At 32.8% G+C, this 14,060-nt stretch overlaps 1 protein-coding gene across 1 annotated transcript in view; it reads right to left on the bottom strand.

Moving 5' to 3' along the window:
* hh (hedgehog signaling protein) overlaps window positions 1-12,967 on the bottom strand; it is a 46,665-nt gene extending 33,698 nt beyond the window's left edge. Inside the window, exon 1 of the mRNA XM_068774944.1 lies at window positions 12,620-12,967. Coding sequence (XP_068631045.1) covers window positions 12,620-12,895 — 276 coding nt within the window. The 5' untranslated portion in view covers window positions 12,896-12,967. The remainder of the gene's footprint in view (window positions 1-12,619) is intronic.
* Between the last annotated feature and the right edge of the window lie 1,093 nt (window positions 12,968-14,060).

Below are 14,060 nucleotides of genomic sequence, written 5' to 3'. Positions count from 1 at the left end.
CTGACGTCCGTTGAGGTCAAGCGGCGACTACGAACCGGTAGACGCGGCGTGGATAGGCCCCCCGCTGGATGGACCGACCTTGTAGTCATGGTAGCCGTACGCAGGTAACGCAAGACCAGTCCTCGTGGAGATCTTTGAAGAACGCCTATGCATACATGATGATGATGATGATGATGATGAACTAATGCTTTTTAAACCCTAGCTTCGTATATTATCTTCAACCAAACCCAAAACATCCACCTCTGGACGGAACATCCAAATAGATTTTTAATAAGTCCGGTAAGAAACTTCATACGCCCAGCGACTTTCGGAAACCTTAACAAGGTCGTCTGTCCACTTTATGGAAGGACAGCCTACGCAGGTGCTTGTAGGTTTGTGTTCTCCACTCCATAACTTTCAGACTCCAGCCTCCATTTATTCTGCGCAATAAGTGGCCTGATAATTGTCATTTCAACATTCTAATCTGCTGAACTGGGCTGGTTACATAAATAATCAAATTAAATCAAAAAACTTCAATGTCATGTTATTAATTAAGCTTTACATATGCAGGCTGATTGTCTGTAAATACTTTAAAGGGTGAATGTATTTTCACATCTACTGTCAACCAATGTATGGCACATCGTTTCTAAAAATTAATGGTTTCAGAAATAAAAAAAGGTAATGATAATATAGCGAATAAGCGGGTTTTAAAATTAGTTTTACCGCGTACTAAAATTAATCATGGTTCTGTATGTTGTTGCAAACTTCGTACTGTGGTTAGTTATTTATCTGTCTTAAAACTTACGTGATACTTAATTGATATAAAATTTAAAATTTCATAAAATATGATTGAGAAGTAGTAAAATTTTAAGTTTTTAAATAATCGTTTACATTCTTTACGCACAAAGTATGTATGTAGAAATAGCGTATGAAACGGCTCAGTGTCGAGAATTTTCGACATTGTAAAATTTCAATTACAAGCACATTGTTTCCTCGGTCCGAGTCGTCACACATCATTAAACGGGACCAATGAGAAACGTAAAAGTATGTCCGCCGTGATCCGCTCTCGCGGCTGCACTCGTATGCTGCAGGACCAATTACGGCACCGAGCAGACGCGAGGTGCACTTTTATTGGGTGTAAGATTTAAGTGCCGATGGACACGCTGGAGTACGGCCTTACCTGATTTTACGGCCACTTACATCTTTGATGAACCTCCTTTCCTTCTAAAATTAAATGAGATACAAATTAATCCTGTATTTTTAATAAAAGCCAGTAATTTAACTACTAGATATACTGCATAATTATACGTATGTTTTGAAAGTGATAACTTTGTCAAACTTGACAAGAAGCGACCGTAATTAATATTTATACTCTATGCACGCTGTTAATACCCCAACTTACTATATTAGAAACAAAAGTACGATAAAATACAACAAATATGTAAAGTCGTACCCAAGTACAGATATTTAAAAATCATCATCACCATAATTTCAGACGAAGGACGCCTAGGCCCTTAATTCGTCTTAATACACCAGTATATATTATTGAATACTAAAATTAATCTAATTTCATAGTTACATCAACAGGCATTTTCCCACTTATCCTCAACTATAACACTTTAAAGCAACTATTATGTTGCCCTATTTTAACTATTGCATTGAAATCCCTTCAATTTATGAGCAGTACTCAGACTATCCATGATAATTTGTGATTTATCTGCCTTCATAAAAACAATATGATCAATTTGTACAACCGAAATATATTAAGAATTTCTTAACAGCTTCAATACACATAAAAACTTTAATACTATGAAAACAATATCTAATGTAGTAATTTCTTCACGTCGGTGCTTAGTGGCCCGTGCCTCTTAACATTGACTGGGATTTGACAGATAAGAATGAGATAAGCGACAACAGCTGTACAACAACAAATATTTACTAAAATAATTAAAACAAACTGACAAGATACCCCCGCAAACAATGAGGAACGCTTTCGCAGACGACATTTTCTATTTATTTTTTAACAGTTGACTGTTTGAAATAACTTGTTAGAGATGAAAATATATATATATATATGAAAATATCGTTTAAATTTGTTCATGTTTTTTTTATTTACATCGGCATTACAAAAATATGTATAACATATATAATCATAGTGTATACAGGGGAATTGGTTATAGGTGTAATAACTTTAAATAACTAAATATATAGGTCCTTTGTTTTTAATTAATATATGGTACAGCATATCCGAAAATCAATGATTACAAAAATAATATGTAACGTAATGATGATATAGTAAGAATAAGCGTTTTCAAAATTGCAATTGTTTCATAATAAAATTATTAATGTTTACTACCTGTCCCTGCAGACTTTGTTCTGTCAGAAGGTATTAGTCTGTCATGTTCCAATAGAATAAATAAATTAATGTTATATATTTCACAGAGATCACTTTATACATAATTAAATTTGAGTACGAGCCCTAAAGGTTTTTACTGACGAATGAGCGAGCTATTCCTTCACCCCTTTATAGCTATTACTACCTATTTCTAACCACCCTGTATAACAGATTGTAGTTCAATAATTTTTGTATCAGTATTTAATTATTATATATACAAAAATCACTACCAATTGTGAATCTTCGATAAACATTGATAATACTTCGAATTATATATAATATGTAGTAAACTGATTGAACCTATTTAATTTAAGCAATAAATTAACATGTTAGTCTTTATTATAGCTTCGGTGTAAAGAAAACAACGTTCAAAGCAGGCTGCTTAATTTTGAAACTCAACGATCGGGCCGATTGTCTAAATCGCTTTTAGACCGCTATTTAGCGTTTAGTTCTATTTACAAATTATCTATTATATTCGCGTTAATAATTTATAACTATACCTTTGATTTCAGTAATGACATTAGTCTATATGGCATTGTTTTGAATATAGATTCTAATTAAAAACCTATGATAGAAGTTAATATGTACATTGGATTGTTTTTTACTTATTATTATTAAGGCAAAAAAATCAGCTATATTAATTATTAGACATTCAATCTCACTATTTGTTAAACTGCGTAAATATAATTTACTAGTTAAGTTATGCTTCTCTTAAATACAAAAAAGAGACATCAAAAATATTGCTTGTACTTCAAAGTTATATTTCTCAATTACTAAAAATTGATGGGACGTTAGTTATTTATTAGCTTATTTTCAGTTTTACTGCATCATAAATAATAATGTAACATGTTGCTATTTCAGTAGCTATGCCGCAATATCAAGTTAATCTTTAAACGATTGATAATAATCCTATTCTTAAGAAAGGTTAAAAAGTAAAATGTAATCTTTGTGGAATGTTCTTTTGTTTTTATCGTTAGATTCATCTCCACCTACAGTTAGCTACGAAAGAATGATTTTAATGGAATGAAATGCAGGTGGAAACTCTTCTTACGACGTTCACACGGAACCGAAGATTCACAGTTGCGTATTGACAAACTTGCGTTTACATACATCACGAGTGTTTACGTTCGTCGGGAAGATGCAAATCGTTAATTTATCGCCACCTTAAGAAGCAACTATATAAAACAAACCGCAAACACGGGTGAGGTTCAAAGACCTATCACTTGAACAGTTCGGCCTGTGTTTAAACAAGTGTGCTTACGTTCACTTATAGAAGGGCCTGTTCACATTGTACATTTTCATACAAATCTTTTTATTACGTAATCGATACGCAATAATTTGTAAAAACGCTATTGAAATTGAAAGAATTCAGAAACAATATAAGAATTGAAAAAAATCGAACAATACTGAAATAACTTGTGCTCTATCGAACAGATAATATTAAGTGTCAGAGAATTAAGCAATTTATAATTCAAGAATTTTGTTTAACATTACTGAGTGTTTAACAGTACGAGGTGTAAAAATACGTTAAATGTAACGTATTTTTACACCTGTTTACATTTAGAACTTATATTTAGAATCTTTTTTTCCCTATATTTCCACAATTATTGGCCCGCAGACAATTAAAACCTAGAACATCGCTGGTAGACAATGGCAGATAAATTATCAATCAACGCATGATATGTATTAGTTTTGATATTTATACCGGTATTGTTTTGCACCTTACATTGTATTTATTAAAAATTACAGTACAGTTATTTGAATGGTATTATCATTAAAATGTACAAAATCTAATTGCTTTATGTATTTAAGAAATTTGAAATAATCTAAAAGAATTGCAACGTAATATAAGTGAACATAAAAGCAAAGAAATCATATTATGAATTTGTTATGATACGATGTTATAAAATTTTTAAATGAAATTAAAGTAGGATCATCTCGCGATCAATGAGGGTAGATTTAAAAATTGTTACACTTCGAACGAAAGCTTCTAACATCAAAGCCGGCTAATTTATTTCAACCAATATGTTTACTTTATTCAGTAACACAGATGTGGGAGTCTGAACGCATGTTCTGTGTCAGATGATCACAGATTATGCATATTGCGTGCGTAATCAGATGCGAATTTGCGTATTTATCAGTATTTATTACCTAACCTACATAACCCTTTTTTTTTTTAAAAAAAACTTGGAAAATGTATATATGGAAATTTCTTGATAATTTTGAACGTGATATTGATTTTTTTATTATTAAGTAGATTCTTGTTCATGTCCTCATGGCTGAGAGTCGAGATAAATGATGTCAATCTCCGCTACCAGTTTTCCCCAGGATTTTCTGTTTTAGGAAAGTTTTATGAACTCATGCACGGTGGTGTTGCAAATTTTGTGACTTGGTCAGTCCAGCGAGTAGATGATCATCAAGCCCTTTTGGCACCTTTATCTATCCCTTCTACTTAAGTTTAGAAAGTAACAGGCAACTAATGATAAGTGATACATCTCGCGTAAAAACTTACTATACTTACAAGTTATTGCTATAATTGACCATATTTTATGACCTGGCTAACACTGTTGCCCAAGTGGCATTTGCAGCTGCCCCTGACGGCAAGCCGCAGACGACCGCTAAGTCTAAAACCATTGTAAAGGTATTGAAAATCGGGCGCTCCTTGGGAAGCCTCGACTCGGGCCATTACATTTCTCCAGATTGAGAGGCCACAGAGGTTTTAGGTTGTTTGGGCAAATGCTCCACATAATGATCAGGCTCTGGGACCCCTCGATCGGACCTCTGCTTGATATGTTACTAGTCGATAATACCCTTTTATCATGCCGACTCGAAACTTGAAACTTGAAACTTGGTCGCTTACTATTGCCTGACTCACATTATTACTTATTCGCTCTCGGACAACACTCGCCAGTCTACCGTTTTTATCTAGTATCATAGTATTTTAGCTATTTAATATTTACTTACCAAAAATATACATATATTTTAATTTTTTGTCGTTGTAAAACTGATAGAAGTAGATGTATATTTTTACAAATCGTGTTCATATTGAGCAAGTTGCTCACTTTGTTTTTCGTATCTCGATCTCAATAACTATAGTATTTTTAAGAGTTGCTAATTTATGAACTAGACAAACAACAAAAAAATATATAAAAAAACTGTTCAGTCATAGATATAATAAAGAATAAGTAATTAGTACTTACATAAACTAAGTAACAATATTGGAACTTCTCGTGCAACCGATGGCCGTTGGCATCGAAAGGTGCTCGAGGGGAAACCACAAGCCGGTAGACGCGGCTTGGATAGACCATCCACTAGATGGACCGTGGACATAGTTAAGTTCGCAAGAAGTCGCTGGATGCAAGCAGCACAAGACCGGTAATTGTGGCAATCTTTGTCGGAGGCCTATGCCTTCTGAGCGTCTATCGACAGAAAAAATGAAATACGGTTGCAGAACAATAATCTTTTACTTATTTCTGTTCTACATGAATTAAAAGGCGATCATAGCGTCACATGTAATGGTAATGTAAAAATTACAAAATTTAATAAATTAAAAATTAGTCGTAAGTAATTTGAGATGTAAATAAACAGATATAGAAGATTTTGTTGAAATTAAATTACATTAAAAAATGTTATATTAATATATAACATTACTCTAAATTTTTACATTAATAAATATTTTTGACCTTTTAACCAAATTGTGAACAATTTATACGTGTATGATTACTTATAGTAAACAAGAGTTATAACGTGGCCGTTAAGAGGTCTTTATTACATTTTACAACGTAGTAAACCCACCGTAGAATTTAGGATTAATTTGATTATAGTCAATTATTCACAAAGCGATGAGGCCCTGATTCCGCTTTTTTTATTCAACGCTAATAAGCCGAAAAGTATCTAATTTGGACGGCGGTGTCTTTGCTTTAAACAAATTAAACCACTTTAGCGTATCACTGGGCGAAATAAAATCAATATTTACAATCGATAATTAAGTGAGCTTCAATTCCTATAAAGTGTTTGTTTGGTTTATTTACAGCGGCTTTTTTGTGGTTTTCATGTTTGATATTAAATTATTGTACACACATTGAAACCGCAGCAGTTAGTAAAAATCATATTGTAAGGTTTCTATATGTACATGCGAAAAATGTCAATACTCGTTGATTATCAAGAACAGGTATTGAAACAACTATTATTTATTTATTATTATATATCATCATCACCGACGTCGTCATCATTTGCAATTCGTCAACACTTCAGATTTCCAAAAAGATCGTTCGAACCTTTGTTATAGGAACAAATTAAATAGCATTCTACCTATGTAAGAAATAATTATATCAATTGATATATAAAATGTTTTTTGTGCGAAAATCCACAGCATAATGCCTATAAGTATGAGAATTGCATATGTACAAATTCTGTTGAATACATGGTATGGTTCATTAGTTTTAAATTCTTCATAATTATCATTTCGTTGTTGATTACTTCAAAGCATAAACAATGTTCAGTTCAGAATTTTTTTACATAAGCTTTACTCGACAATTTGAACATCTTTGGACTGTTGAATAGTAGCTAATGAAACAACAAAACAATAAGGTCGAGCAAATATTTATGTGTATTTATTTATAAACTCAATAATTTTATGTGTTTACTATTAGGAATTATACATTTTTATGTAATTCAGTCATTAAAACTTTAGTGTATTTATCTGTATACAATAAGGATAGTTGTAAAACAAATAAAAATATAATTTTAAGTATTTTAATCATCTTAAAGAGGTTGCAAATCGGTTGAAATTCATTTCAGCAAAACGACTAAAGAATGTAACCACTCCGGTCCCGACGAACGGTGAAGTTGAAAAGCACAAAAATAGAAAAAGAGTATATAAACGTAGATTAATCTTGCTCGTTAGAGAACGTCAAACACGCGTTAATCTGTACTGTATAAACTTAAAAAAGTAGATAACAAAAGTAAGTGCGGCTGTAGGGATAGTCGCTATCTGCGCGCGCTGTAAAAGCTCATTGTAACCTGAGCCTCAAATACGAAATTGAATAATGCTGACCTATCCTGCGACCGCTTTGGCCATAAATCACCGAGATATTTATGTCCCTCTAACCCCGCACACCTGCCCCTTAACCGCTCGTGCCCTATTCGCGTCCAAGGATATAAAATATTAAATAAAAACTTTCATAAAATGGTAAGTAAATCCGATTGGTATCAGAGAAATGCAAGCGATGTGGTCGCGCGCCTATTCTGCGGTCTGTCGACCTAGCCGGCGAGACGTCGCTAACTGATTTTGTAATAGAAAAGCGATACTCTACGCTCATAAATCTCCTTGGGTTTCATGAATTGTGTAAATGTATCATATACTTTAACGACCTCTTTTAGAGTACTCAGTTGAATAAAGACATATTATTGAATAATTTTTTAGCACTACCTGTCCCCCTCCCGCTTCGCGTGGCCAACATTAGCTTTTATAAGAGAAATTTAATAAAATCCATTATTGTTAAGTTTAAAATACCACAAAAAATATTGCGGGCAAGTTTCAGTCAGTAGCAGTAGTTTTGTTTTATAGGTATAAGAAACTATAATCTATATTAACTATATCAATTTGAAAATATGCATTAAAACTTCGTGAAACCGTTCTTAATGAACCACCAATTGGTGAAAGAAACATTCCTACCAAATTTCAAGTCCCTAAAATTTATGGATCTAGAGATATCGGGATAACTAAATACATAGGTGGAAATCTCTTACATATATAAGTCGATATGGAAGAATTTTATCTTTCTTCTTTCTTTTTTCCGACTTTTTTTTAATTACCTATGTTGTAACTATAAAGTGCTAATTAACACTTAAAAAAATAAAACATATCATGCGAGTCTACCGTCATATTCAGCTTCATTTCAAATAGAAATAATGATTATTTAAACAAATATTATGAAAATATTTGTTTAAATAATCGTTTAAATTCTGAGAACAACAACATTACACGTTTGAATTTAGTCAGTCAAAAATGTCTAACATAAATCAAAACTATAATTCATTAACAAAGATTACAAAGTCGTGGGAGCCGCATAAATCCTGCTGTCGCCGCGCTGGTTACTCAACGCAGCCTCCAATAGAACAAACCCGACGTTTATCTCAGGAGCGTGGCATGTAACGCACCGCTTCCCGTACGCATTAACTTTACGTATATTCACTCTTATTCATGAGAAATAAATAATACTATTAGAAGGAGATACCGATTCCTGATAAAAAGTGGGCCCGAGTTAAATGGGAGGCACACTGGAGGCAGAAAGAAAGTAATGGAGGAACGAACCGGTTTGGAGATTTTTACGAATGCAAGGCTCCAAGCCGAGGCGGCTATGTGCCGGCGAGCACATAACGTAACCCACGGCGGATTCGCGCCGCCGCTTCCCCGCACGCACACACGCGCGCCGATTGTCTGTGCACCCGTGACCATTATCATCGACATATAACTGGATTCCGAGTAGGCACATTAGCCTATTATAATATTTGCAGCACATACTGCGTTTAAATAATTGTTCGCTGACCGACGCATCCTTGAGCCTGCGACAACTATTTCAGGAACCTTCGTGGTGACGTTAACAGCGAGCAGTTTGCATTCAGCGATCAAAGCAAACAAGTTGTGCGATGGCCGCTAAATCAAGTCAACTAATTTTAACTACCAGCTCCGATGGATTGACATTGCGGCAAACATGCATCTGAAATAACAGCTTCGATAAACACGTCACTCTCGATTAGCGACTATGATTAAACCTGGATCAACTTTTTGCTGTTGAAGGTAACTTACGATCAAACCATAAATCTCAGGTTAACTTTACACTTTTTTCTTTCTTTTGAATTCTTTTAAATATTTATAGTAAAAGTATCTTATTTAATTACAATTTCCACTAGATACCGTCCTCTTAAGATTTCATGGTTAATTTATAATTAAAGTAAAGTAAAAATTCGAATATTGTCTTGTAATAGTATTTCACTCTAAGTGATAAAATAAAAATGTTTCTCCTTTGCAATTGGGTTTGTACAGGAATCGTTTATGATGACACGCTTGGAGATAATTTCAATAATACATAAATAAGTAAAAATAAGTTTTTTTCTTCAATATCAAACATTTTCGTTAAAGTTTAATATTGAAAATCAATATACATATCAAATCAAGCCACTCCTGCCATCATTCGAAATTCTATCCTAACATAATTGTTAAATCAGTAAAAATGGCTTGTAATGACTAATTAACATATCTTATTTAAATTTTTAGTCAAGTCAATAAATAAAACTGACCACCGCAATACAAATATTTAAAATACATTTTTGTATCGAACTGCAATAAAAAATTTGTGAAGTTCATTTCTAACAAGTCGAGGCTTTTCTTTTAGACAATCTTTGTGTTGTTGTAAAAATAAAAATGTATGATATTTTTTAGTGATATAACATGGGGCGTAACATTTTTAGACATTATTTAACGACATCTAAAAACTTTCAAATTTCCATTGAATTTGTTTAGCTTTTTTGCCTGTTAAATCACTAAGTTGCCTTTTCTAAATTAATTTTTCTTTTCAATTGATATACGAGACTAAAAATTTTGTTGTATAAAGCGAAAAAATGGACAAATGTGAATTTAACTACATGAAAATATTCCCGCAATAGTAATATGTAATGTTAGAGATTATATGAAATTACTTATTAAGAGTTTAAATGAAATAGTTATGTTATTTTATTAAGGTAAATTATTAATACAATTATTAGTAATACTTGTTTAGATATACGTCGATGGAATGCAAATAATTACAAATGAAATTATTCCTACTTTATTGTTATGTGAATAGGTACTAACAGTGGTTTAAACTTCTTAACTTTAAAACAAATATTAGATTTGCAATGATTGACTCACATTAATTGTCACATTTTTATACTTTTAAGTTTATATGAAAAATATATTCAGAATTAGTATAATAAATATACTAATAATGTCAAAATTAGTATAACAAATATACTAACTTACTAATGTACGTACTATGTAGGTACTAACTTACTAATGTAAATAATATACCCACTTTGATATAGAACATTTTAAATGGACTGAATGGTGAGGTACCAAGTTTATGGGCGGTCACGTGTTTGTAATCTAACCGCTTTGTAACAAGTTTTCAATTTTTATAGTCTGTGTGTAAAACAATACATGCAAATGCAATAACAATCCAAGCATTGCTAAAATCATTAATACTTGTTTAACCATATTCTTTCTACTAATTTTTTTAGTACCTATATTTAGATAAAATAAATATGAATTAACAATTTATGTTTATGAAACCTAATACATAAATAAATACAAAAGTGAAAGTGGTTACTATTTTTAAATTATTTACTAACGACTTTTTCTCGATTATTAATGAAATTCGGAGCTGAAGTTTTTAAGATTCTGTTGGGACAAAATTTGTAGTTTTTAAAATAATACTTCACAGACCATGATTTGAAAGTCCATTAGACGTTCATTAATGAAATCTGAATGTAGGACTGTGTCGCGTTTCGAAATGACCTACTTCCTTCAGGAAATAGTACAAACGCGTTGGCGAATGTTTGCTTGTTTGTCAACATGCGCCCATGTTTGTTGAGCCATTAGAGCGAGGCCGATGGACGGTCAGGCTGAAAGGCCACAAAAACTGAAATAACCAGACTTATTAACCGATTTATCCGCGAACTTGTTCTTTATCTAATTTGAAACTAAATTTCAATTAAAAATTTATTTTCCATTATTTCCCTGACTTATTTTATATAATATATAACGTAATATCCTGTAATTTTTTACAGCATTTACTGTACCTTTATAGATATTGGAAAGACTACCTTAACACTACTCTTTGTCTGGCGAATAAAAACTCGCGAACTATATGCAACAAATCTGCTTAGACTTAAATTACAAATGTAATGTTTCTAAAATTTTCATATTATACTTACGAAATCGTTTACACAGTTATTATTGCCACTTTTTTAATTTAAAAAACAATAATAAAATACAGCAAACATAGAGTTCATTCTGCGGCAACTAATAAATTATGTTCCCAGGTTTTCTCTTTTATTTTTAATTGTCTACATGAATATTTACGCAGTCTGTAAGTCGCTTATAGTTTTTTTTAACTTAAATTTTTTATCAAAATAATTATGTATTGACACGTAATTCATTTCAAGCGAAAAATAGTTATTGATGACAAATTATTGACTGATAAATTAAATGTTGCGGCTTAATAAAACATTCCATAAATGATTAATATTTCAGCTATAACAAATATTCTAATGGTTAGGTCAGGTTAGTGTCGTATTCAAATTAATGCTATCAATAACTTAATTTTAATAATGCATGCACAGTTTTTAAAATGTTCTGCGATAATAAATGATAATAAATCATACTTTGCACGCACGACTAATACTTATTTGCCTACCACCTATTACGCTATACGGTAATGTACGTCAACGTTCAATATTGACCGACGTGTAGAAATCCAACAAACTGATTTACCACAGACGTTTGAACATTTAACGTCCTTTTTTCGGCACACGTTACCACCTCGTACACACATGTCTTTTTTATTACAAGTGCTAATTTTATGGTGAACTTTTGATACAGAACATGAACCAATAATAATAAAGAACAACAATCTCACATTATGTCTTGATTTTTTAAAGTTAATTTAATCACAGAAATAATTTTGAAGCTGTATTATTTTCACGCCTATTAAAATCGTAAGATGCATAATAAAAATGTGCAATACAATAAAGCGACAGCGAACAATAAGTTTCCCGTAAGTTGTCTTTTCCTCACACAAAACATGCTGAATGACAACGCATGTCTCCGAAATCTTCAAACTCAACTTTACGACTGTCATATATTTAACAAAACTAGCATCAAAATTTAAAAGAATTCATCATTCATCCATTAGTCACAGAGACAAAACGTTTGTTGTCGATGCCTGCGTAATTGCAGCGCTACAATCGTAACACTCGCTACGACGCTACCGTAACGCCCGCAATTTGTTGGCATTGTTCCGCGGACGGTAATGTTTACACCGTCGATTGTCCCTACCCGCGCACTGAGGAGCTGTTTTCAAAACAGAGGACGCGCCATGAGACCTATTGTTATACATAACTTACAACTGTCAACCGTGACCGCACAAGGAAACTTTGCCGAGAAACTTTTCCGACTGAAACTATAACGCAAGATGCACTTACTTGGGTCATCAGGCGATCGGCGCCAGTACCTTCGTCGTCCTTAAAATCTATGTCCGGATTATAGTTGGGCACTAAGTCTTTAAACTTGTCGTCCTCCCTCGTGATGCGGCCCTCGGGAGGTCCACTGGCGGACTTGGAGTTCTCGCTGATGTTAGGGTCGTGCTGGTTGAAGACGAGAGGCGTGATGCGGCGCGGTCCGTGGCGGCGGGTGAAGCCGCGACCGGGGCCGCAAGCCGCCGCCGCGCCCAGCCACAGTAGCACCAGCGGCAGCCTCATCTCGTAGACATCACTCCACGCGCGCTCGACGCACGACCAACGCGCGCCGCGATTAGAGCGACACTGAGCTCGCTGCGACCGCCCGACCACCACCGGGCCTTGCCTGCCTGCATCCCTTGATCGCCCGCCACCATAGCACCCGCGCCTCCGACGCTTCTCGCTTCAACGTACATTTCAAAAATTTCCATTCAACGTCCCGTTACTTACACTCATGGACTCTTTCCTATGTCGCAAGGCCACGATTTCCTTATTAGTGAACACAAATCTGTTAAAAACTTCCGTACTTTGCTTTAAAATACATATGAATAATTGATACATAAACTATTTTGAACATAATTTGCTTAATTACATAGTTGACGTTAGTACAACAACATTTTGCGAAACAGTGCTTCCAACAATAAATAAATAAAATTGAAGGTAATTAAGTACAATAATTTACAAACAAGGGTATTTTTGAAACTATGACTTACGCATGGACTAAAAAACTTTGTTATGAAAATTAAAACATGTATAGTGTAACATATTTGTTAACTTGCTTGTAAAAAAGAATTTCATAAAATTACTCATCGATTTAGAAATGTTTTCACTAATATATTAATTTGAAAATTGATTGAAATATTATTATGTTATAGATTTTTTTCTATGAATTACAAAATTTGCAAAAAGTAATTGATTTTTTGCTTTATTTTTGCACATGCTATTTTACAATTTGACTTGATGTTTTGATTAGTCAATCTATGTTGATGCATTAACCGAAACATACTATAAAACTTTGTAATTATAAGATATTTTCATAAGGTTTTCTTTAAATTTTACATTTTTTTTTCATATATTTTATATTTTTATTGGTAATACTATAATTAATACAGCGATATTTTTGATAAGTTTAATTTAAAAAACAATGATTGCCAAATAAAACCTATACTACATTACGACTGGCATTACTCTATGGTTTTTAAAAAAAAAACGACTATTTGTTATCTGTCAGCTTTGTATTCCATAATTGGTGCTCTGTAATTTCGCTTTTCAAAATCTTGATAATTCATCATAATGTTTGATAATTTACATAATTAATCGAAATTAAATAAGTTAAATGATTTTTTTTACACTAAAGTTTAATAATCACACTTTATTTCATTAAAACATTATCATTTGTGTACTATAT

This window comes from Battus philenor, unplaced genomic scaffold (genome assembly GCF_028537555.1).
Source record: "Battus philenor isolate CCGP_79_NKW_IND1 unplaced genomic scaffold, ilBatPhil1.0.hap1 SCAF_8, whole genome shotgun sequence".
Lineage (NCBI taxonomy): Eukaryota > Metazoa > Arthropoda > Insecta > Lepidoptera > Papilionidae > Battus > Battus philenor.
The sequence above is the reverse complement of the archived record's forward strand: the minus strand, read 5'-3'. Positions and strand labels throughout refer to the sequence as shown.